The sequence below is a fragment of the Moschus berezovskii genome, chromosome 8 (genome assembly GCF_049115385.1).
Source record: "Moschus berezovskii isolate FMDL1 chromosome 8, NW_MosBer_1.0, whole genome shotgun sequence".
NCBI lineage: Eukaryota > Metazoa > Chordata > Mammalia > Artiodactyla > Moschidae > Moschus > Moschus berezovskii.
In genome coordinates, this window is record NC_142467.1 from 56,724,128 (window position 1) to 56,748,453 (window position 24,326).

General features: G+C 39.3%; 1 protein-coding gene across 1 annotated transcript; it reads right to left on the bottom strand.

The window, feature by feature from the left end:
- Positions 1 to 407: 407 nt before the first annotated feature.
- On the bottom strand, positions 408 to 2,435 carry LOC129558368 (RNA-binding motif protein, X chromosome-like). The gene has a single exon (XM_055429479.2). The coding sequence runs from the start codon at positions 2,296 to 2,298 to the stop codon at positions 1,153 to 1,155; it is 1,146 nt and encodes a 381-aa protein (XP_055285454.2). The 5' UTR covers positions 2,299 to 2,435; the 3' UTR covers positions 408 to 1,152.
- Positions 2,436 to 24,326: the final 21,891 nt, after the last annotated feature.

The window sequence follows — 24,326 nt, forward strand, 5'->3', positions numbered from 1 at the left end:
CTCTGATGCTGGGAAAGGTTGGGGGCGGGAGGAGAAGGGGACGACGGAGAATGAGATGGCTGGATGGCATCGCCGACTCTGTGGACATGAGTTTGAGTGTACTCCGGGAGTTGGTGATGGACAGGGAGGCCTGGCGTGCTGTGATTCATGGGGTCGCGGAGAGTCGGACACGACTGAGCGACTGAACTGAACTGAACTGAACTTTCTGCCATAAGGGTGGTGTCATCTGCATATCTGAGGTTATTGATATTTCTCCCGGCAATCTTGATTCCAGCTGGTGTTTCTTCCAGCCCAGCATTCCTCATGATGTACTCTGCATATAAGTTAAATAAGCAGGGTGACAATATACAGCCTTGACGTACTCCTTTTCCTATTTGGAACCAGTCAGTCTGTTGTTCCATGTCCAGTTCTTTTTTTTTTTTTTTTTTGGTTTTGGCCAAACTTTTTATTTAGTATTCTGTAGTTGCTTAACACACACTTAAATGGTCTTATTGGGGAGGGGGAAAGGGGAGGTTCTTGTAGATTCCCAAGGAAATGTCAGAAAGGCAAAATATGGCCAGCATTATCCATTTGCTTTTTTCTGGGTTTACTGGGTGAATAGCACTTTCCTTACATATATGCATCTGATCTCAGGTTTTTCATACTGAGAACATTTGAGATTTCAGTTTGAAGACACTGAAATCCTAAGAGTAGCATACCCCGACCACCCTCTAATAAGCTAGCTTGTTTATATAGGCAGGAGGATTCATCTCTCCATTTTAGACTAGATATTTTGTGTAAGATAAATTGCTTGCCTCATCATTTAACTAGGGAAAATCCTATAGGAAGTGGCCTTTAGGGACACTTTTACTTGGAAGATTACACCACTAGTACACATGTCAAGTCTTAACACACTTAACATTGCTTGTTGAAAGCAATGTCATAAAATCAAAGATTAAACATGTTTTACTTTCTTTCCTCACAAGAAAACATAAAAATTATGGAAGGGGAACTTAACAGGAAATTTTAAAAAAAGTAACACAATCTTTCCTTTTAGTAGTCCTTGGGTAGTTATGATAGAACAGGTTCCACTTTTGTTTGTTTCTTTGAACAGGGATTTTGGTCCAAAGTTGTTTGTTTTTAATATCTGCTTCTGCCTCCCCCTCTATCAGATCATCTTCCTCCACGGCCACCACCTCTTGGTGCTCCGCGGCTTGAACTGCTGTAGGAATCTCGTGGAGGAGGGTACCCCCTTTCCATTGAAGGGGGAAGCCCTCTTTCTTGTCTGCCAACCCGATCACGACCACTTGAGTAGAGATCACTTCGGCTGCTTGAGTAACTGTCTCGACTTCCACCATATCCGTCACGTGAGCTGCTGTAATCATCATAGCGACTGCTTCCACCATAAGATGGCGGGGGCCCTCGTGTAGGTGGAGTACTACGTGAGTTACCAAAACTCTCATATGAATCTCTGTAGGAACCTCCACTTGGATGATCTGAATAGTCACGATCACGACCATAGCCATCTCTATCACTATAGCCTCTTGATGGATAGTCATCACGTGAACTGGAATGACCATAATCACGGTAAGGATAATCTCTTGGTGGTGGTGGTGCATAATCTCTTGTATCGCGAGAACTTGGGTAATCTCTGCTTGAATAGCTGTCTTTAGTAGAATATCCATCATCTCTTGGGGACAAATAAACATCTCTACGAGAGGGCAAGGGCTCCCTTCGAGGTGGACCTCCGTAACTATCTCTTCCACGTGATACAGGAGCTCTTCCTCCCATTCCACTGCTGCTTCGAACTGGTCCTGAAGGGGCAGATCTTTTAGGAGGAGGACCCCCACTTCGTGGTGGTGGTCCTCTTTTTACCGGAAGTGGTCCCCTGGAAGAACTCATGTTAAAATTCATGGAATAGCCACCATCATCCATGTGCCCTCCATGGGATGGAGGTCCCCTGGTTCCTCCACTTCCTCCTCTTCCTCCTCGAAGGCCTCTGGGAGGGCCTCTGCTTCTTGGAGGTGGAGGTGGTCCACGTCTACCACTTTCAAATGATGGTTTAGTGGCTTGTTCTACCTTGATGGCTTTTCCATCTAAGGACTTTCCATTCATGTCTCTGGCTGCATCCTTAGCATCTGCTGGGCTTTCAAAAGTGACAAAAGCAAATCCTCTAGATTTGTTGGTTTCACGATCTTTCATCAAGAGAACTTCCACTATTCGTCCATATTTGCCAAATACTGCTTCAAGGGCTTTCTCATTTGTTTCTGTATTGAGGCCACCGACAAAGAGCTTTCCTGGGCGATCTGCCTCAACCATTTTCCCCCCTGGTTAAAATTGGAGAGGTGACGACAGTCTCAAGCTCCTATGAGCTCGCCAACAGCGGCTTCCTAGCAGCTCAGCACGCGGGAGGGCAGCCGACCCTGAGAACGGAAGCTGGAAGGCCCTCGCACTACTGCGCAACCCCATGTCCAGTTCTAACTGTTTCTTCCTGGCCTGCATACATGTTTCTCAAGAGGCAGGTCAGGTGGTCTGGTATTCCCATCTCTTTCAGATTTTTCAATTTATTGTGATCCACACAGTCAAAGGCTTTGGCATAGTCAATAAAGCAGAAATACATTATCAGTTCAGTTCAGTTCAGTCGCTCAGTCGTGTCTGACTCTTTGAGACCCCATGAACCACAGAACGCCAGGCCTCCCTGTCCATCACCAACTCCCAGAGTTCACTCAAACTCATGTCCATCAAGTCGATGATGCCATCTCATTCTCTGTCATCCCCGTCTCCTCCTACCCCCAATCCCTCCTAGCATCAGACTCTTTTCTAGTGAGTCAACTCGTCACCTGAGGTGGCCAAAGTATTGGAGTTTCAGCTTTAGCATCAGTCCTTCCAATGAACACCCAGGATTGATCTCCTTTAGAATGGACTGGTTGGATTTCCTTTCAGTCAAGGGACTCTCAAGAGTCCTCTCCAGCACCACAGTTCAAAAGCATCAATTCTTCAGTGATCAGCTTTCTTCACAGTCCAACTCTCACATCCATACATGACCACGGGAAAAACCATAGCCTTGACTAGATGGACCTTGGTTGGCAAAGTAACATCTCTGCTTTTTAATATGCTATCTAGGCTGGTCATAACTTTCCTTCCAAGGAGTAAGTGTCTTCTAATTTCATGGATGCAATCAGCATCCGCAGTGATTTTAGAGCCCCAAAAAACAGTCTGATACTGTTTCCACTGTTTCCCCATCTATTTCCCATGAAGTGATGGGACCAGATGCCATGATCTTCATTTTCTGAATGTTGAGCTTCAAGCCAACCTTTTCACTCTCCTCTTTCACTTTCATCAAGAGGCCTTTGAGTTCCTCTTTACTTTCTGCCATAATGGTGGTGTCATCTGCATATCTGAGGTGATTGATATTTCTCCTGGTAATCTTGATTCCAGTTTGTGCTTCTTCCAGCCCAGCGTTCCTCATGATGTGCTCTGCATATAAGTTAAATAAGCAGGGTGACAATATACAGCCTTGACGTACTCCTTTTCCTATTTGGAACCAGTCTGTTGTTCCATGTCCATTTCTAACTGTTGCTTCCTGACCTGCATACAGGTTTCTCAAGAGGCAGGTCAGGTGGTCTGGGGTTCCCATCTCTTTCAGAATTTTCCACAGTTTATTGTGATCCACACAGTCCAAGGCTTTGGCATAGTCAATGAAGCAGAAATGGATGTTTTTCTGGAACTCTCTTGCTTTTTCCATGATCCAGCAGATGTTGGCAATTTGATCTCTGGTTCCTCTGCCTTTTCTAAAACCTGGTTGAACATCTGGAAGTTCACGATTCACATATTGCTGAAGCCTGCTGCTGCTGCTGCTAAGTCACTTCAGTCGTGTCCGACTCTGTGTGACCCCATAGACGGAAGCCCACCAGGCTCCCCCATCCCTGGGATTCTCCAGGCAAGAACACTGGAGTGGGTTGCCATTTCCTTCTCCAATGTGTGAAAGTGAAGAGTGAAAGTGAAGTCGCTCAGTCGTGTCCGACTCTTAGCGACCCCACAGACTGCAGCCTACCAGGCTCCTCCATCCATGGGATTTTCCAGGCAAGAGTACTGGAGTGGCTTGCCATTGCCTAGCTTGGAGAATTTTGAGCATGACTTTACTAGCGTGTGAGATAAGTGCAATTGTGCTGTAGTTTGAGAGAGACGCCGGCTCTGGCGGCACAGATGTGAGAGACACCGACTCTGGCGCAGCCGACTGCACGCAGAGGCGTAGCTGAGAGGAGCTACCCCACGCCCAGGGTCAGGGCGGTGGCCGAGAGGAGCTGTCCCACATCCAAGAGGCGGTGGTGCGCGGGCACAGGAGGGCTGAGAGGAGCTACTCCACGTTCAAGGTCAGGAGGAACGGTCTTGAGGAGATACCCCTCGTCCAAGGTAAGGTACAGTGGCTGCACTTTGCTGGAATAGCTGTGAAGAGATACTCCACGACCAAGGTAAGTGAAACCCAAATAAGACAGTAGGTATTGGGAGGGGGCATTAGAGGGCAGACACACTGAAATCATAATCACAAAAAACTAGTTGATCTGATCATATGGACCACAGCCCTGTCTAACTCAATGAAATACATTATAGCCTACCCTTAATGACCTCATCTGAGCTTTACTGATAAATTCCAGATAAAGTTACATTCTGAGATACTGGGGATTAGGACTTCAACATATGGATTTGGGGGGATTATAATTCAACCTATAACAGTGACTTCAAACCAGACTTTTAAAAACAAGTCACTTCTCTTTATCAACAGAAGACCCAATCTTCAGCATACTAAAGATTGGTTACTGGATATGGTAAGGTGGAGAATGGATCAAGAGGAAGGCAAACCACTCATTTTTTTTTGAAACAAGAAGCCACAATCCATTTCTCAACCAGGCTATCTGCTCAGCACAGCATCTAACACACAACAGATTCTCAATATTTGTGGGATTAAAGTGAATTAAGTTTGATCAAAATTTAACAGAGGGAAAAGGATATAGACTAAAGGGCAATGGAGATATTTGAAGATGCTTATGGCAAGAACTGAAGGAAGTCCATTCTTCCTATCAGAACAGGAGCTCTGCTACTTTGTAGTGGGAATCAAATATATCTGGTATAGATCAGGCATTTTCTTGGCTTAGAGGAAAAAATAAAACAGATTCTAACCTGAATAGAATTTGGGGTGTGGTGGGGAAGGGCTGTGAGACTTAATTTCTCAATATTGAATGAAAATGAATCCTGTAATTAGTAATGAATTATTAATCCTATAACCTACATCCTCATTTTATTCTCTTCTTGTTTCCCCATATTTGCTTAGTGAGATATGTTGGCAGAGTAGATAATTTCTCCTTATCTGATGAAAAATGTCACACCTTGTCCTCTCCTCTAACTTGCTATGTTCCCTCAGCCAAGATAGCAAGCTTCTGAGTCCTAAAGTTCTTATTCATAGAGGATTAAATTGTGAAAATATTAGGTTCCTTTTGATTGAATTCTGGTACCCATTATAGGCCAGAATAACAGTACTTCCTTCTTGTTTAGATCAAATCTTCCTTCAGTACTTTTTGAATCAGTTTATCAATTTTGATTTTTTCCCTCTGAGTTTATTTTGTATTATGAAGTGTGTTTACCAGGTACCATCCTAAACTGGCTTAAGTACAAGAGAAGAAAAAAAGCAATTTATTTACTGATGAACTGGGAAACCAAGCATGGTTGCTCCCAGGAGCTCAAATAATATCATCAGAGTTCTGTCACTCTCTCTGCCTCTCTCAGCTCAGTTAGACCCTGCTTGGCTTTATTTTCTGAAGACTCTCTCTTTGTAGTGAGGAAAATATTATTAATAAAGAGCTCCATACTCACAACAGTCTTCCAGCTTTCAATTCAGAACAGGAGATGAAAATCTCTCTTTAAGTCTCTAAACTTTGATGGTTGAGTCACACACCCTTTCCTGAACTCATCATTGTGTGTCAGAGGTTGCAGTACCCTGATTGGCTAAGCCTGAGACACAAGCCAGGAGCCTTCATGGATCACAGCCTTATCATGGTGAAGGAGCTTGGGTAACTCCATAAGACTACATGATCTATGCTGTGCAGGGCCACCCAAACAGACAGGTCATAGTGAAGAGTTTTGACAAAACAGGAGGAAATGGCAAGCCACTCCAGTATTCTTGCCCCGAGAACCCCAGGGACAGTATGAAAAGGCAGAAAGATATGACACTGGAAGGTGAGTCCCCCAGGTCGGAAGGTGTCCAGTACACTACTGAGGGGAAATAGCAGAGGGAAATTACTAACAGCTCCAGAAAAATGAAGTGGCTGGGCCAATGTGGAAGCGGCACTCAGCGTAGATGTGTCTGGTGGTAAAAATAAAGTCTGATGCTATAAAGAACAATATTGCATAAGAACCTAGAATGTTAGGTCCATCAGTTCAGTTCAGTTCAGTCGCTCAGTCGTGTCTGACTCTTTGCGACCCCATGAACCACAGCACGCCAGGCCTCCCTGTCCATCACCAACTCCCGGAGTTCACTCAAACTCATGTCCATCGAGTCAGTGATGCCATCCAACCATCTCACTCTCTGTCGTCCCCTTCTCCTCCCATCCCCAATATTTCCCAACATCAGAGTCTTTTCCAGTGAGTCAACTCTTTGCATGAGGTGGCCAAAGTCAAGGTAAATTGAACATGGTTAAGCAGGAGATGGCAACATTGAACATGGATACCTTAGAAATCAGTAAACTAAAGACAATGGACAGAAATGGGTGAATTTAATTCAGATGACCATTACATCTGTGGGAAAGAATCCCTTAGAAGAAATGGAGTATCCCTGATAGTCAACAAAATATTTCAAAATGCAGTACTTCAGGGCAGTCTCAAAAACAACAGAATGATCTTGGTTCCTTCCTAAGACAGACCATTCAACATCTCGGTAATCCAAGTTTATGCCCCAACCACTGATGCCAAAGAAGCTGAAGTTGACCAGTTCTGTAAATACCTACACCACTTTCTAGAACTAACACCAAAAAGATGTCCTTTTCATCACAGAGATTAGAATGCAAAAATAGAAAGTCAGGAGATACCCAGGATAACAGCCAAGTTTAGTCTTGGAGCACAGAATGTAGCATGGTAAAGGCTAACAGAATTTGGTCAAGAGAACAACCCAAGAGATGACTCTACTCATAAACATCATCAGATGTTCAATACTGAAATCAGATTGTTTATGCTATTTGCAGACAAAGGAGAGGCTATATACAGTCAGTAAAAACAAGAACTGTAGCTGACTGTGGCTCAGATAATTGACTCCTTACTGCAAAATTCAGGCTTAAGTGGAAGAAAGTAAGAAAAACCAGTAGGCCATTCAGGTATGACCTAAATCAAATCACTTATGATTATACAGAGAAGGTGATGAACAGGTTTAGGGACTAGATCTGGTAGACAAAGTGTCTGATGAATGATGGACAGAGGTTCATAACATTCTACAGGAGACAGTGACCAAAACCATCCCCAAGAAAAAGACATTCAAGAAGGCAAAGTGGTTGTCTGACGAGGCTTTACAGATAGCTGAAGAAAGAAGAGAAGTGAAAGGCAAGGGAGAAAGGGAAAGATATACCCAATTGCATGTAGAATTCCAGAAGACAGCAAGAAGAGATAAGAAGGCCTTATTAAATGAACAATGCAAGGAAACGGAGGAAGACAATAGAAAGACTAAAACTAGTGATTGCTTCAAAAAAATTGGAGATATCAAGGAACATTTAATACAAGGATGGGCATGAAATGGTAAGGACCTCAGAGAAGTAGAAGAGATTAAGATGTGGTAAGAATACACAGAAGAACTATACCAAAAAAGTCTTAATGACCCATGTAACCATGATTGTATGTTCACTTACCTAGAGCTGGATATCCTGGAGTGTGAAGAGTTAAGCAAACCTTAGGAAGCATTGCTGTGAACAAAGCTAGTGGAAGTGACAAAATTCCCACTGTTGTTGTTCAAGTTGCTCAGTTGTTTCCCAGCTATTTCAAATCCTAAAAGATGATGTTAAAGTGCTGCACTCAATATATCAGTAAATTTGAAAATCTCAGCAGTGTCCGCAAACCTGGAAATGGCCAGTTTTATATCCAATGCCAAAGAATGTTCAAACTACAGTACAATTGTGCTCATTTCTCCTGCTAGCAAGGTGATGCTCAAAATTCTTCAAGCTAGGCTTCAACAGTATGTGAACTGAGAACTTCCAGATGTCCAAGCTGGGTTTTGAAGAGGCAGAGGGACCAGAGATCGAATTGCCATCATTTGTTGGATCATGGAGAAGCAAGGAAGTTCCAGAAAAACATCTGCCTCTGCTTCATTGACTGTGTTAAAGCCTTTGACTATGTGGATGACAACAAACTGTGGAAAATTCTTAAAAGAGATGGGAATACCAGACCACCTTACCTGTTCCTGAGAAACCTGTATGTAGATCAAGAAACAATAGTTAGACCCAAACATGGAACAACTGACCGCTTCAAAATCGGGAAAGAAGTATGAAAAGGCTGTATATTGTCACCATACTTCTTTAACTTCTATGCAGAGTACATCTTGGGAAATGCCAGCCTGGGTGAATCAACAAGCTGGAATCAAGATTGCCAGGAGAAATATCAACAACTTTATATATGCAGATGATACCACTCGAAAGGCCGAAAAATTAAAAGAAACTAAAGAGCCTGCTGATGAGAGTGGAAGAAAGTGAAAAAGCTTGCTTGAAACTCAACATTATAAAACTAAGATCATGGCATCCGGTCCCATGACTACATGGGAAATAGAAGGGGAAAAAGTGGAAGCAGACAGATTTTATTTTCTTGAGCTCCAAAATCACTGTGGATAGTGACTGCAGCCATGAAATTAAAAGATGCTTGCTTCTTGGAAGGAAAGCTATGACAAACATAGGCAGCACATTAATAATAAAAAGCAGAGACATCACTTTAACAAGGTCCATATAGTCAAAGCTATCGTTTTTCCAGTACTCATGTAAAGATGTGAAAGTTGTACTGTAAAGAAGACTGAGCTCCAAAGAATTAATGGAATTGAATTATGGTGCTAGAGAAGGCTTGAGAGTCCCTTGGACTGCTGGGAGACCAAACTAGTCAATCCTAAGGAAATGAACCTTAAATGTTCATTAGAAGGACTGATGCTGAAGCTGAAACTCCAATACTTTTGTCACCTGATGCAAAGAGGTGACTTATTGGAAAAGACCCTGATGCTGGGAAAGGTTGAAGGCAAAAGGAGAAGGGAGTGGCAGAGAATGAGATGGTTATATAGCATCACTGACTCATTGAACATGTATTTGAGCAAACTCTGGGAGATAGTGGAGGATAGAAGAACCTGGTGTGCTCCAGTCCATGTGGTTGCAAAGAGTTGGACATGACTTAGCAACTGGACAACAATACTAAACATGATGATACCTATCTATCAAAAGACTGAAATTAGAATTTACCCTCTTCTTGGGGTAGAGGTAGTGAAGAATGAATTTTGTGGGTGTATATTGTATCTCTAATTCTTTTCTTCACACACACACACACACACACACACACACACACACACACACACACACAGAAAAGACTGAGTATATAGACACCAAGATGTTAACTCTGCTCTGTGGTCGTCTCTGGTTGGTGAGATTATGAACAATTTTTTTTATTACTTTTCTTCATTTTTCTTTTTTGGAAAGCATTTTTCTAAATTTTCACTTTCTAAATTTACTGTAACTCATTTGTTTTGTCTTTATAATTAAAAAATTGAGATTTTTTTCAAAGAAAAAGACACAAGAAAATCTCTAACTGTTTAGTTCCATCTTACAGTCTGACTCCTCAGTGGAGACATTTCTAGCTTTTCTTTCTCCTCACTGCCCCTCAAATAATGAGGAGCTTTCAATCCTCTGAACTAGGGCAGCACCACCACCTCTGCAGGCACTGGTTGAGCCCCCACCAACTGTTGGCTGTCTGTTGAAAGTACCTAGCCTGAAGGCTTAAATTAGTCATGTAATGGTTCCAACTCTTTTCATTTAATTAAATTTAATAAAATTTGATTAAATGTCCAAGTGCTATGCTGGGCCCTAGTCCTTTGTATATACAAAGTATAGTTAATGGCCCTAGTAGGAGTGCCTGAAATGCTTTCAAGTATGAGCCCACCTTCCTCATTTAACCCACCTTAGTGTTCTCAGCTCCCATGCCACCCTACCCCCATCTACATGATCCCTTACCTCTTTCCAGATCTAGGTCCCTATGCTCTGTCTATCACCTATCCTTTTCAGTAGGTTCATTCTGTCTCTTTTACAGGGGTTATCACTTACTATGTTCAAAGAATCTTAAAGGAAGAGGCTGATTTTTGACCCATGAAGAAGTTGACTGATACCCTCTGAATTAGTCAACACAAGCTTCCGTAACTGAATACCTTAGAGTAGGTGGCTTACACAACAGGAATTAATTTCTTACAGTTCTGTAGATTGGAATTCTGATGTCAGAGTGCCAGCATGATTAAATTCTAGTGAAGGTCCTCTTACTGGCTTCCAGATAGCTGCCTTCTCACTATATCCTCACATGATGGAAAGAGAGTGAGCTCTGGTATCTCTCCCCCTTCTTAAAGGGACACTAATTCCATCATGGGGCCCCACCCATGACCTAATCTAAAATGAGCTCTCAAATTTCTACCTTTAAATATTAGTACATTGGTTGTTAGAGCTTCAACATACAAAATTTAGAAACACATATACAACACCCTCAGTGCATTGGCTTTCAGTTTTCACAGTTTAGTTTGATTAACTTGAGGTTATACTGTCTGGCTTTATCTAGAATATCTCTCACAAAATAGAATACAATTCAGAAAGATTATCAATATAAAGGATCTCTTGTGCAGAGATTATAATCATCTCTGTAGACCCAGAAAAGGCTTTTGACAAAATTCAACATCCATTTATGAGAAAAATTCTCAACAGAATGGTTATAGAGGAAACACACCTCAACATATGCAGGCCATATATGACAAACTCACAGCCAGCATCATGCTCAATGGCCAAGAGCTTAAAGCATTTGCTCATACATGATAAGGATGCGTATTCTCATCACTTATTCAGCATAGTAGTGTAAGACCTAGCCACAGCAATCAGACAAGAAAAATAAAATAAATCCAAATTGGAAAGGAAGAAGTAGAACCGTCACTGTTAGCACATTTCATAATACTCTGCATTAAAAAATCCTCAAAATGCTACAAAAAAAAAACTACTAGAACTCATCAATGAATTTGGCAAAGTTGCAAAATTAATGTACAGAAATCTGTAGTGCTTCTATACACTATACACAACAAAAATTATCAGAAAAAGAAATTAAGAAAATCCCATTTATAATTGCATCAAAAAATAAAATGCCTATATATAAATCTAATCAAGGAGGTTAGCAACTCATACTTGGAAAACTACAAGAAACTGACGAAAGACATTAAAGGCAATACAAATGAATGGAAAGATATACTGTGTTCATGATTGAAACAATTAATATTTTTAATATGACCATACTGCCCAAGGCAATATTTAGTCCAATCCCTACCAGAATACTAATGACATGTTCCCATAGAACTAGAGCAAATAATTCAAATTTTTTTATGGAGACACAAAAGATCCCAAATAGCCAAAACAGTCTTAAAAAAATCATCACAGAGCTTGAAGTATCATGATCCCTGATTTCAAACTATATTACAAAGCTACACTAATCAAAGCAGTATGATACTGGCACAAAAACAGACACATAGATCAATGGAAGAGAATAGTCCAGAAATGAACCCACACTTAAATGGGCAATTCATCTATAATATAGAAAGCAAGAATATACAATGGGGAAAACACAGCCTTTTCAATAAATAGTGTTGGAAAAAACTGGACAGCTATATGCAAAAGAATCAGACTGGACTAATTTCTCATACCATGTACAAAAATAAATCGGAAATGGGTTAAAGACTTAAGTGTAAAGAGCTGAAACCATAAAACTTCTAGAAAACATAGGCAATAAGCTCTTTGACACGAACTTAGTAATATTTACATATATATAATAATATTATATATATATTATTATATATATATGTATATCCTCAGATAAGGGAAACAAAATCATAAATAAGCAAGTGATATATAATATATAATCATATTATATATAATATGATTTTATATATATATATATATATATCCTCAGATAAGGGAAACAAAAGCAAAATTAAGCAAGTGAAGCTGTGTCAAACTACAAAAGTTTTGTACAGTGAAGCAATCTACCAACAAAACAAAAAGGCTGCCTACTGACTAGAAGATGATATTGTAATATATCTGATGAATTAATACCCAAAATATACAAAGAACTCATATAACTCAACATCTAAAGAGCAAACATGCAAATAAAAAATGGACAGTGGAACTGAATAGATATATTTTGCAATAAGACATTACATATGGTCAGCAGGCACATGAAAAGATGCTCAGCATCGTTAATCATCATGGAAATGCAAATCAAAATCACAATAAGATATCACCTTACACCTGTTAAAATGACTGTCCTTAAAAAGGCTACAAATATCAAGTATCTGCAAGGATGTAGAGAAAAAGGAACTTTCATGCCCTTTTGGAAATATTATTTCATGCAGTCACTATGGAAAATAGTATGGAGATTCATCAAATAAATAAAAATAAAGCTACCATGGGTCATCCCTGGCAGTCCACTGATTAAGACCCTGTGCTTCCACTGCAGGAGGCATGGGTTCCATGTTTGGTCAAGGAACTAAGATCCCACATGCCATGCAATATGTTCAAGCAAAAAAAAAAAAAAACAACCTACCATATTATCCAACAATTCCACTCCTGGGTATTTATCTGAAGAAAATGAAAACACTAATTAGAAAAGATATATGCACCCCTGTGTTCATTGCAGCATTGTTTACCACAGCCAAGATATGGAAACAGCCTATGTATCCATAAGAGTTCATAGATAAGTGAATGGATAAAGAAGATGTGGTGTATTTATACATATATGTGTACACAGTAGAATATTATCAGCCATTAAAAGAATGAAATCTCGCAATCTGTGATAAAATGAGTGGACTTAGAGGATATTATAGTAAATGATATAAATCAAAGTAAGACAAATGCTGTATGATTTCACTTACATGTGGAATCTGAGGAAACAAATGAGTAAACATAATAAAACAGAAAGAGAGTTATGGATGCAGAGAACAGACAGGTGGTTGCCATAGGAAAAGTGGGTCATGGGAGGAAAGAAAGAGATGAGAGAGATTAAGGGATAAAAACTTTGTTACAAAATAAATGAGTTGTAGATATGAACTGTATAGTGTGGGAAATAAAGTCAATAGCTATGTAATATCTTAGTAGGGTGACATATCATAACTAAACTTATGATCAATCATTTGAAAAGTATAGAAATATCAAATCACTATGTTGTATAGCAGGAACTAACTATGTAATAGTGTTGTAGGTCAGTAATACTTCAAAAATATACAACTCATAAAAAAAGGGGATTAGATTTATGGTTACCAGAGGCAGAAGTCGGGGGAGGGTAAATTGGCTAAAGGCAGAGAAAAGGTACAAACTTCCAGTTGTAAGATTAACAAGTTCTAGGGATATAATGTTCAGCATGACAAATATAATTGACACTGATATGTGTTATATATGACTTCCCTGGTGGCTCAGATGGTAAAGTGTCTACCCACACTGCAAGAGACCTGGTTTCGATCCCTGGGTGGGGAAGATTCTCTGGAGAAGGAAATGGCAACCCACTCCATTGCCTGGAAAATCCCATGGATGGAGGAGCCTGGTAGGCTTCAGTCCATGGGGTCGCAGAGAGTCAGACATGACTGAGTGACTTCATTTCACTTCATGTGTTATATATAAAAGTTGTTAACAGAGTAAATCCTTCGGATTCTCATCACAAAGAAACATTTTTTTTTCTATTTAATTTTGTGTGTACATGATGTCCACTGAAGTTATTTTGATAATATTTCATGATTTATATAAATCAAATCATTATATTGTATACCTTAAACTTGTACAGTGGTGTATGTTAATTAATATCTCAATAAAACTGAAAGAAAAAAGAATCCTTTAATTAAAGTTATTTTAATATGTCTAGTGAAGTCAAGTGGGCCTTAGAAAGCATCACTACGAACAAAGCTAGTGGTGGTGATGGAATTCCAGTTGAGCTATTTCAAATCCTGAAAGATCATGCTGTGAAAGTGCTGCACTCAATATGCCAGCAAATTTGGAAAACTCAGCAGTGGCCACAGGACTGGAAAAGGTCAGTCTTCATTCCAATCCCAAAGAAAGGCAATGCCAAAGAATGCTCAAACTACCGCACAATTGCACTCATCTCACATGCTAGTAAAGTCATGCTCAAAATTCTCCAAGCCAGGCTTCAGCAATATGTGAACCATGAACTCCCAGATGTTCAAGCAGGTTTTAGAAAAGGCAGAGGCACCAGAGATCAAATTGCCAACATCCGCTGGATCATGGAGAAAGCAAGAGAGTTCCAGAAAAACATCTATTTCTGCTTCATTGACTATGCCAAAGCCTTTGACTGTGTGGATCACAATAAACTGTGGAACATTCTGAAAGAGATGGGAATACCAGACCACCTGACCTGCCTCTTGAGAAACCTGTATGCAGGTCAGGAAGCAACAGTCAGAACTGGACATGGAACTACAGACTGGTTCCAAATAGGAAAAGGAGTACGTCAAGGTTGTATATTGTCACCTTGCTTATTTAACTTATATGCAGAGTACATCATGAGGAACGCTGGGCTGGAAGAAGCACAAGCTGGAATCAAGATTGCCAGGAGAAATATCAATAACCTCAGATATGCAGATGACACTACCCTTATGGCAGAAAGTGAAGAGGAACTCAAAAGCCTCTTGATGAAAGTGAAAGAGGAGAGTGAAAAGGTTGGCTTGAAGCTCAACATTCAGAAAACAAAGATCATGGCATCTGGTCCCATCACTTCATGGGAAATAGATGGAAAAACAGTGGAAACAGTGTCAGACTTTATTTTTTTGGGCTCCAAAATCACTGCGGATGCTGATTGCAGCCATGAAATTAAAAGACGCTTACTCCTTGGAAGGAAAGTTATGACCAACCTTGATAATATATTAAAAAGCAGAGACATTACTTTGCCAACAAAGGTCCGTCTAGTCAAGGCTATGGTTTTTCCCGTGGTCATGTATGGATGTGAGAGTTGGACTGTGAAGAAAGCTGATCGCCGAAGAATCGATGCTTTTGAACTGTGGTGCTGGAGAAGACTCTTGAGAGTCCCTTGGACTGCAAGGAGATCCAACCAGTCCATTCTAAGGGAGATCGATCCTGGGTGTTCATTGGAAGGACTGATGCTAAAGCTGAAACTGCAATACTTTGGCCCCCTCATGCGATGAGTTGACTCACTGGAAAAGACTCTGATGCTGGGAAAGGTTGGGGGCGGGAGGAGAAGGGGACGACCGAGAATGAGATGGCTGGATGGCATCACCGACTCTGTGGACATGAGTTTGAGTGAACTCCGGGAGTTGGTGATGGATAGGGAGGCCTGGTGTGCTGTGATTCATGGGACACGACTGAGCGACTGAACTGAATTGAACTGAACTGAGACAAAAGTAAGAAATCTACATTTCTTAATTTCTACTCTTGATCTGAATCAAGAATAGAAATTTTATAGCCACATTCGTGATGACTAAATGCTATTGCTAAAGTAACCATATATAAATATATATTTCACTGAAATTATTGGTCAGTTTTTCTTTAAGTATATTGTCGCACAAGTTTTTGGTGTTCTGATGTTCTGGTAAGCAGTGTTTCTCTCAAGTATTTAAATATCAGTATTTGGAGGGGGGGATCCAATGTAATTATTTTAAAACTAAAATGTGAATTATTTCTGTCTTAAATTATTCCTGGAGAACTGCATTAAAATTTCAAATCAAATAAAGATGCAACTGTTTAGGAAATGTTCTTTAGTATCTTCAAAATCCTCGAGAAGAGGAATAAAAGCAAAGTTTCTATTGAAAGAATAGTTCTTTTTCTAGTTCAAAGAGTTCCTGAACAAGTGCAAAATAAATGGAAAATATTAAAGCTGAGACAGGGAACTTAATCTACATTGAAATGTGAATCTATATATGATGAAGCTAGATGAAACAAGTATTGTTTACCATCATTTAAATTACAGTTCTTAAAAAAAAGATTAATATGGTCTAAAAATAATAAAACAATAGAGGGAGTAGTTAAAAGGAAAAGAGTCAAAAGAAAACATTTAGTTATATCTTTCCTCTCAGCTTTTGTCAACTAGAATTCTAAAACTTTTCCAGAAACTGGAACAAATTTGTGTTAACAATTATAACACTTTAAGATTGCATTCTAAAAAATCAGATATATTCCATTCTCAGTGTTCATTGGTTTATACTGCGTTAGTTTGTTCATTATTTGGGTTATTTTTGAATAATGCTTTATTTTACTTGTAATTTTTTGAATAATATATGTTTTTATTTAACTTTATACAGATTTGCTTTAACTTATTGTTTTTTAGTGTATTTATATTTTTGTATGTTTGCAATATGGTGAATATTTACCTTTACTTACTCTTTATATTATGGATTTTGAATATATGAATTAAGAAAAGACCTGAGTGAATAGCCATGTGTTTACAATATACAGAGTATGTACCAAAATGCTCTACTGTCATTTTGATATTTTTATGCTTTGAGGAGTTGTTAATAAAAGCATGAAACCATCACAATTAGGGAGATTTTTAAAATTTTTTATTTATTTATTTTTGGCTGTGCGAGGACTTTCTTTAGTTTTAGAGACCAGGGGCTACGCACTGTGGTGGCTTCTCGTGTTGCAGAGCATAGGCTCTAGGGAGCACGTTCAGTAGTTGTGGCTCACTGGCTTAGTTGATCCCTGGCATGTGGAATCTTCCTGGATCAGGGAGCTTGCTTGTCATTACTGGATGGAGAAAATAAGAAAATATTCCTTGACTTTAGTTCAGGAGATACTTCAACTGTATGAATCTGAATAGCCTTCCGTGAGTATCTGGTATGTGAGGTCATTTAGCTGAAGACTTTCCTTTGTCACAAGGTGGAAGCAATAAAACGATCAGAGAGAAGATAGAGCCGTTCCAAACTTGCATTTTTCTGTTTTGCCTTATACAGAGAAAGAGGAGAAGACTGTACTCCTAAAGAATAGAGGATTATTTTGTAAAGCATCTTTTTCATTGAAGTATAGTTGGTTTACAATGTTGTATTAATTTCTGGTGTACAAAAAAGAGATCCAGTTATATAAAGATACAGAGACAGATTCTTTTTCAGATTCTTTTCCATATTTTTTTAAGAAAATATAAAATATAGTTCTCTGTGCTATACAGGAGGTCCTTGTTGTTTATTTTCTATATAGTATTATGTATCTGCTAATCTCAAACTTCCCTTCCTCCTCCTTTGGTTACCATAAGTTTGTTTTCTATGCCTGTGAGTCTGTTTCCGTTTTATAATAAGTTCATTTGTATCATTTTTTAGATTCCACATGTAAGTGATATCCTGTGGAATTTGTCTGTGATTTACTTCACTTAGTATGATAATCTGTAGGCCCATCCATATTGTTGCAGAAAAAGGCCTTATTTCATTCTTTTTTGTGGTTGAGTAATATTGCTAGTGAAAGTAAAGTCGCTCAGTCATGTCCAACTCTTCGCGACCCCATGGACTATAGCCCACCAAGCTCCTCCATCCATGGGATTTTCCAGGCAAGAGTACTGGAGTGGGGTGCCATCGTACACACATACGCGCACACACACACACATAAACACCACATCTTCTTTATCCAGTGGACACTTAGGTAGCTTCTATGCCTTAGCTATTGTAAATAGTGCTGTTATGAATATTGAGGTGGATATATCTTTTCATCTTTTCTGGATATATGCCTGGGAGTAGGATTGCTGGATCATGTGGTTACTCTATTTTTAGTTTTTTAAGAAACATTCATATTGTTCTCTGTAGTGGCTGTGTGTGTGTATGCTTAGCCACTAAGTCGTGTCCAACTCCTTGCGACCCCATGGACAGTAGCTCTCCAGGCTCCTCTGTCCATGGGTTTTTCCAGGCAAGAATACTGGAGTGGGTTGCCATTTCCTACTCCAGGGGATTTTCCTGACCCAGGGATCGAACCTGCATTGGCAGGCAGACGCTTCACCATCAAGTCCCCTGGGAAGCCCTTCTATATAGTGGCTGTACCAATTCACTTTTCCACCAACATTGTGGGAGAGTTCCCTTTTCTGCACACCCTCTTTAGCATTTATTGTTAGTAGAATTTTTGATGATGGCCATTCTGACTGGTTTGAGAAGATACTTCACTGTGGTTTTAATTTGCATTTCCCTAATAATTACCAATGTTAAGCATCTTTTCTTGTGCCTATTGGCCATCTGTGTGTCTTCTTTGGAGAAATATCTATTTAAGTCTTCTACCCATTTTTTGACTGGATTGTTTGTTTTTCATTATTGAATTGCATGAGCTGTTTGTTTATTTTAGAAATTAAACCTTTGTTGATTGTCATGGTCTGGGTGCGGGTTGGAAAAGAATTTCCAGACATGAGGCAGAATAAGAGGGAAATAAAGTTTATTAGAATGGGAGACACGGTTAGAATAGTGGGCCAGCTCAAGGGAGAACCGACATTGAACAGGGTTCCTTAGTCCACTTCTATACCCAGGGTACAAGGAGTGGGTTAGGGGTCTTATGTGTCGTTTACTGATTGGATGAGGCACATATACTGGCTGGGGGAAGAGTAAGGCAAATACCTTCTCCCTGTGTTGGGTAGGAGGGGAGACAGGTTATACCACTCAAGGGGAGCTGAAATCTATTAATAGTTACAACATGAGGGAGGGAAGGATGGTAAGTGTCTGGTTTTTCTTTTCCTGCATTCCAAGACTCTCCTTGGTATTATCTGCTCTTTAGTCCCTGGGTCACCACATTGCTCACATTGTCTGCAGATATTTTTGTTTATAGATTGTCATTTCATTTGCACAGCAAAGAAAATCCTAAACAAAATGATGAAATCTGGGAGGCTTATTTGTTCTCGCTGGGAAATACTCATTAGCAGATGGAAAGGGGGTTGATTTTTCTTATCAGGTACAAATGATTTAAAGCCTCGAGTACTAAGAATTTATCACATGCATGAAATTCAGTGCCACCCTTACCCACATTAATGTTTGTAACTTCAAAGGGATGCTGGGTCACTGCAGGAAAAGAGAATACGTCATCTATTATATCAGCAGTCTTAGAATTTGTGCTGAATCCCATCTTAATGGAAATGAGCCCTTGGGCAAACATGGGAATGATGGTCTTGATTTGTCACTTCTAAAGGTACGCCTCTCTATACATATATTTATTATTCACAAACATTGTCTCCATCCTTTCTGTGGAATCCTTCCTCAAATAGGACTCACACTTAGACCACATATAAATTTGGATTGCTTAAGTGTTGTCAGAGAATTTGGCACAGTGCTTTTCTAAATCAATAGAACTGTAGGAGAGGCTGCTTTTATCCTCAGCATGGATCAAATCTAGACATGCTTTTCTGAAACACTGCTGGGGAGAAACACAATTGAAGGGAAATCTGACATGTGACTGGAATATGTTAGGTAACTTCCTCAGTTTAATAATCAAAAGCAGTTGCCGTTTGATTGAAGTAGAACACCAAGGAGGAAGTTGATTTTTCCACTACATGAATCTTTTGAAGTTACAATCACCTATACCTACAAATAAATTCCCAGCAAAGACCATATGTTATTAGTCTTAATTGTGACTTCATTTTTTAATTTTAAATTTGAATCTTTTAAGAATAGTGAGAGGGGACAGGAGAGATTAATGAGGAAAAAATGAACATCTAAGAAAGCAATTAACTAAGATATTTGAAATTATGCAGTGAATTTGATTCATAAATGTTTTACAGTCCCAATGCTAATAGTTTCTTAAAATTGTAGCTCAAGATTCCGATGGACGTAGAATCTACCCTCAAATAATATTCAATAAATTGAGTTGTACATAGATGAAGCTCAGTTTCTCAGGGAATCTCCAGAAGATGAAATGGAAACGAATATAGATAACTAGTAAAAAAAAAAACTTACACCTTGTTTATCAGTGCATTTTTATTAACCTTGTTTTTCATGTCTTTTTATATTTTTGATGCTTTTGACATCTTGGAGCCTTGCTAACCCTGGACCTGGATGGACTGCCTCTCCCAGAGTTAGCTAATTCTTACAGACAGAAAATAACTTTCCTATGAGTGTGCCTTTCTTATGCAAACCAAACAATCCTGAGTCTATACTTCCAACCACCAACTTTATTGAGCTGTTCTACTCCAAGCCCCTATTTCCCTAATTTAATCATCCAGGGTCTGGCTCCCAAACAACTCGGCATACTCCTTCCACCCCAGAGCATGCTGAATTATTCAAACTAGCCTGTTCTTGTCTCACCAATTACTTACTGAAGAAACCACAATAAGGCTCTTGACATAGGACTCTGCTTCCTGAGCAGCCCTGTCACTTCCCCACTGTCATGTGATGCCCCTTCCTCTTGGGATCTGTAAGTATAACAAACTATCTTTTCAATGATAATCAGAAAACTTAAATTTTAAAACACAGTATGATGTATAAATGTTTCCTATGTTATGACAGACTAGATTTCCTCCAAATCAACGTCCAGGTACAATTCATAAAAATGCTAAATGAAACATAAAAACATTTTAAAAATTCATAGCTGGCTCATTAGAAAATAAGGAAAAGCCAAATTGATGAAAAGTACAGTTCTGGACATATAACCAGGCAGATGGTTGGAATACCGCCTAAGGGTATATTCACTGATTTCTAGTACCTAGAGCTTCAGTTTTAGTTGACTTTACATAGGAGGCAGAAGGCAAAGCCTAGACCTTGCACAAGGTGAGGAGTCACTCTCATAGAACAGAGACACCCCTCTCCCCTGAAAAGTGTTGACCTTAGTGGATGAATTAGAAAAGACACAAACCCACAAACCAAGATAGTCTTGGCTTTGGGTTGGAGAAGGTGAATTGTTGATGATCTCTTTTGAGAATTTATAATAATAACCCTGACCTCAAACAAATTTGGGGCTAGAATTCATAGTGTATTTGTATCCCTCCAAAACCTCAGGCCAAGAAGTTTGTTTAAAATGGTCCTAGGTAGGAAGAATATTCAGTTGCTAGGAAGAAGCAGATGGAAGTCATATCTAGAGAAATTAACCTCAACCTTGGTCTCAAATATTTCCCACAGATAAAATTCCAAAAACTTAAATGCACATCAGCACATATACAAAACATTGGAATGCATGGTAGAATTTAGGTACACTGTCATAAGCCAGAAGCACAGTGGAATACTGAGTACTCTAAAAGTATTGTTTGCTAAGTGAATTTTCAAAATAAAGAGCCTAGGCTTGATGATCTTGGGGTCCCTTTGATCTCCACAGTTCAGACACCTAAAACACTCAATTGTGGAATGGAAAAATAATTGCTGGAAATACCTAGCCATGTGAGAGGTCAAAGTTTAGGTTGTAAGGAAGAAGGCACAGAGTTGCTGACTCAGCCTTGATGTTTTCTAGGTTCCTTGCCTACATGGGCAGAGGTATGGTGTATGGTCATCCTGCTCATGTTTGCGACACTGTTAGGCATGGAGCCTTCTAGGTGAGGATTTCTTCTGCTTCTTTTTTAATAAAAATCCTTTAAAAGATTATTTATTTGTTTTATTTTTGGCTGTGTTGGGTCTTCATTGCTATGCGCAGACTTTCTGTGGTTGCAGTAAGTGGGAGTTTTCTGTGGTTGCAGTAAGTGGGAGTTTTCTGTGGTTGCAGTAAGTGGGAGTTTTCTCTAGTTGCAGTACACAGGCTTCTCATTGCAGTGGTTTCTTATTGTGGAGCACAGGCTCTCAGGTGTGTGGGCTCAGTAGTTGTGGAGCATGGGCTTAGTTGCCCTGGGGTATGTGGGATCTTCCCAGACCAAGGATCAAACCCATGCATTGCCAGGTAGATTCTTACAATCCCTGGATGAGGATTTCTGATGTCCTTTCACATTCCTGTTGAAGCATCAAAGTATATCCCTTTACTGCTTAAAACAGTGTTATCACCTCAAAGAACAACCAGGAGAGCTGTGTGTCACATACTGTCTCAGCGCTCTGTGCAAAGTTCCCATGTAGCTGAGGAGAGTTGCTCAGATGTACGGAAAGGTCACAGGCCCTGATTTTCCCTCCTCCTCTCCATCACATTGGCCATCTCATCATGGTGGTTCTGCTGTGAGTTTCAGTTATTGAAATTGGTTAAGAACCATGCAGCCTCTTAATATATCTGAATCTATGAAGTTATTTCACTGCTTTGAGCCTTGGTCAGCATTCTTATTAATAAAGTAGGTGTATTCCTGGTGCCTACTTCTTAGGCTTGCCGTGAAGTTTAAACAAGGTAATCTCCCTGAAGTACTTAACACAGTGCCTGGTGTGATTGTTCCATAATTGGCAGTTAGTGTCGCCATCTTCCCAACTGAGGAAGATTAAATTTTTAAGAGTTTGATGAACACATCACCCCTGAAGTATGGTGAGAATGATCAGATCATCCATTGGTAGACATCTGAGATATAAGTAACTTCTGCACTTTATTAGTATGCATGGAAGTTTCAAGCTATGTTCAAATAAGGGAATTTTGAGCTGAATTAGTTCCATAATTTGTTTGTTTATTCCATAACAACTTTTTACTCTAAAAAGGATTTGAGACATCCCAAAGAAAATATATATCATGAAACAATATATAAAATTAGATGTGGAAAATAAATTTCAAGGGGAAATTTATGGTAAGAAAATTGAAATATATAGTGCACTATAGAGAAAAAAAATTGTGATAGAATCTTAGCCATCTGGTATCTGATGTATTTCAGTTGTCCTTGAACTCAGAGAAATGTAATCTGGAACAGAGAGAGAAGGGCATCAAAGATTTTGAGTCTTTTCCCTCAACTCATGAGACTATTTGTGGCTTATGTCAAAGCCTTCTACAGAAGGATAATTACATGCTTCTTTAAAGGATGGGCCAATGACCCCTTCAAGCTTCTAAGAGCTTCAGAAGGACCTATGCAGTGCCTTTATCAGCCTGTAGGTCCCCACGGTGTAGCTATAGAGTCAGAATGTTGGGTCTTGCTCAGTAGTGGGCATTTATTATGTTTTTGTGATTTCTCCATGCCCTTTGAACACCAATCCTTTATTTGTGGCAATTCCTGCCTGTAGTGGAGTCTCAGGGAAAAGCCATTGCCCTAACATTTATTCTTCTCCCTATGCTGTTTTCATAGTCCCTAAATCTGATTCTAAAGAAAAAAGAAATGTTATGATTTCAGGTCATAAAAATTAAACATAATATAAAGCATAATAGTATAAAAACATAGTGAAAACAAATTTTATAATTTTAAGGCTGTGTTTATCCGGGCTTTGCATGCAGCAGTGTTTAAGTTTTCAAAATTAATTCACAAGAAGGAGGCTTTTATAATATTTGTTCTGAAGCTGTTTTGCTCCTCAAATGTACCTAGTTTCCCTTAAGGTATTAAATGAACAATGTTGTATTTGAGTAGTTATCTGGGTATTATTAGATATATTATGAAGAATTTAGTCAAATAATTCCATTGTTTTTATCTTGAATTGTACAAGTTAACAGTTTAAATGGACCATCTACCTATACCAAATTAATATTTCAGATTTTCTGCAGTCTAATGTACTCTTTGCACTCCATATTTTATCCCTCTTCTACTCAGTTATAAAAAACAAAAAGGTGTCATTTGATCATCAAAACGTAGAGAGGATTGTCAATTAAAACAGGAAAATTTAAGCAATGTTCCTTAAATACTTGCTTTGGATTGTATTTTCCTTTACTGCCTAAAAAATCATCTGAGGACTGAATTTCCACCTTTCTAAAGCATGTATGTTTTTCAAATTTTAACAGAACTGAAATACATTGTGTGTTTCATAATCAGTGACGTAGTATATTTGCTTTTGTATATTTGTCAGTTTCAGAAAGATGGTAATGATAACCCTGTATACGAGACAGCAAAAGAGACACAGATGTATAGAACAGTCTTTGGGACTCTGTGGGAGAGGGCGAGGGTGGGATGATTTGGGAGAATGGCATTGAAACATGTATATTATCATATGTGACACGAATTGCCAGTCCAGGTTTGATGCATGATACAGGATGCTCGGGGCTGGTGCACTGGGATGACCCAGAGGGATGGGATGGGGAGGGAGGTGGGAGGGGGGTTCAAGATAGGGAACACAT